This window comes from Haliaeetus leucocephalus, unplaced genomic scaffold (assembly GCF_000737465.1).
Source record: "Haliaeetus leucocephalus isolate CR32 unplaced genomic scaffold, Haliaeetus_leucocephalus-4.0 Scaffold722, whole genome shotgun sequence".
NCBI classification, from domain to species: domain Eukaryota; kingdom Metazoa; phylum Chordata; class Aves; order Accipitriformes; family Accipitridae; genus Haliaeetus; species Haliaeetus leucocephalus.
In genome coordinates this window covers 3498654-3498965 of record NW_010973158.1, presented here as the reverse complement: position 1 = coordinate 3498965, position 312 = coordinate 3498654, and the positions used below count along the sequence as shown (strand labels likewise).

At 78.5% G+C, this 312-nt stretch overlaps 1 protein-coding gene across 1 annotated transcript in view; it reads left to right on the top strand.

The window, feature by feature from the left end:
- Window positions 1–8: 8 nt before the first annotated feature.
- Window positions 9–312, top strand: part of NDUFAF2 (NADH dehydrogenase (ubiquinone) complex I, assembly factor 2) — a 65881-nt gene continuing 65577 nt past the window's right edge. The window contains exon 1 of the mRNA XM_010580545.1: window positions 9–167. Within this exon, the coding sequence (XP_010578847.1) occupies window positions 41–167 (127 nt within the window). The 5' untranslated portion in view covers window positions 9–40. The remainder of the gene's footprint in view (window positions 168–312) is intronic.

The window sequence follows — 312 nt, the reverse complement described above, 5'->3', positions numbered from 1 at the left end:
GGCGGCGACCTTGGCGGCGGGATCCCCGCTCCCCGCCGGGATGAGCTGGGCCTGGCAGGCGCTGCGCGCCCTGCGCCTGCGGCTCCTCGGGCCCGCCAAGGAGCTGGTGGGCACCGACCAGTTCGGCAACAAGTACTACCGGGTGCCCAAGCACGAGACCCGCGCAGGTAGGCACGGGGGAGGCGGCCGCTCTGACGGCGGGGCCGGGCCGGGCCGGGCCGGCGTCGTCTGGCGGCGGCCCTGCGCGGGGAGCCGCGCGCGTGCGAGCCCCCGCCTCGTGCTGCGGGGTCGCCGCTGTTGTCATCCCCGTCC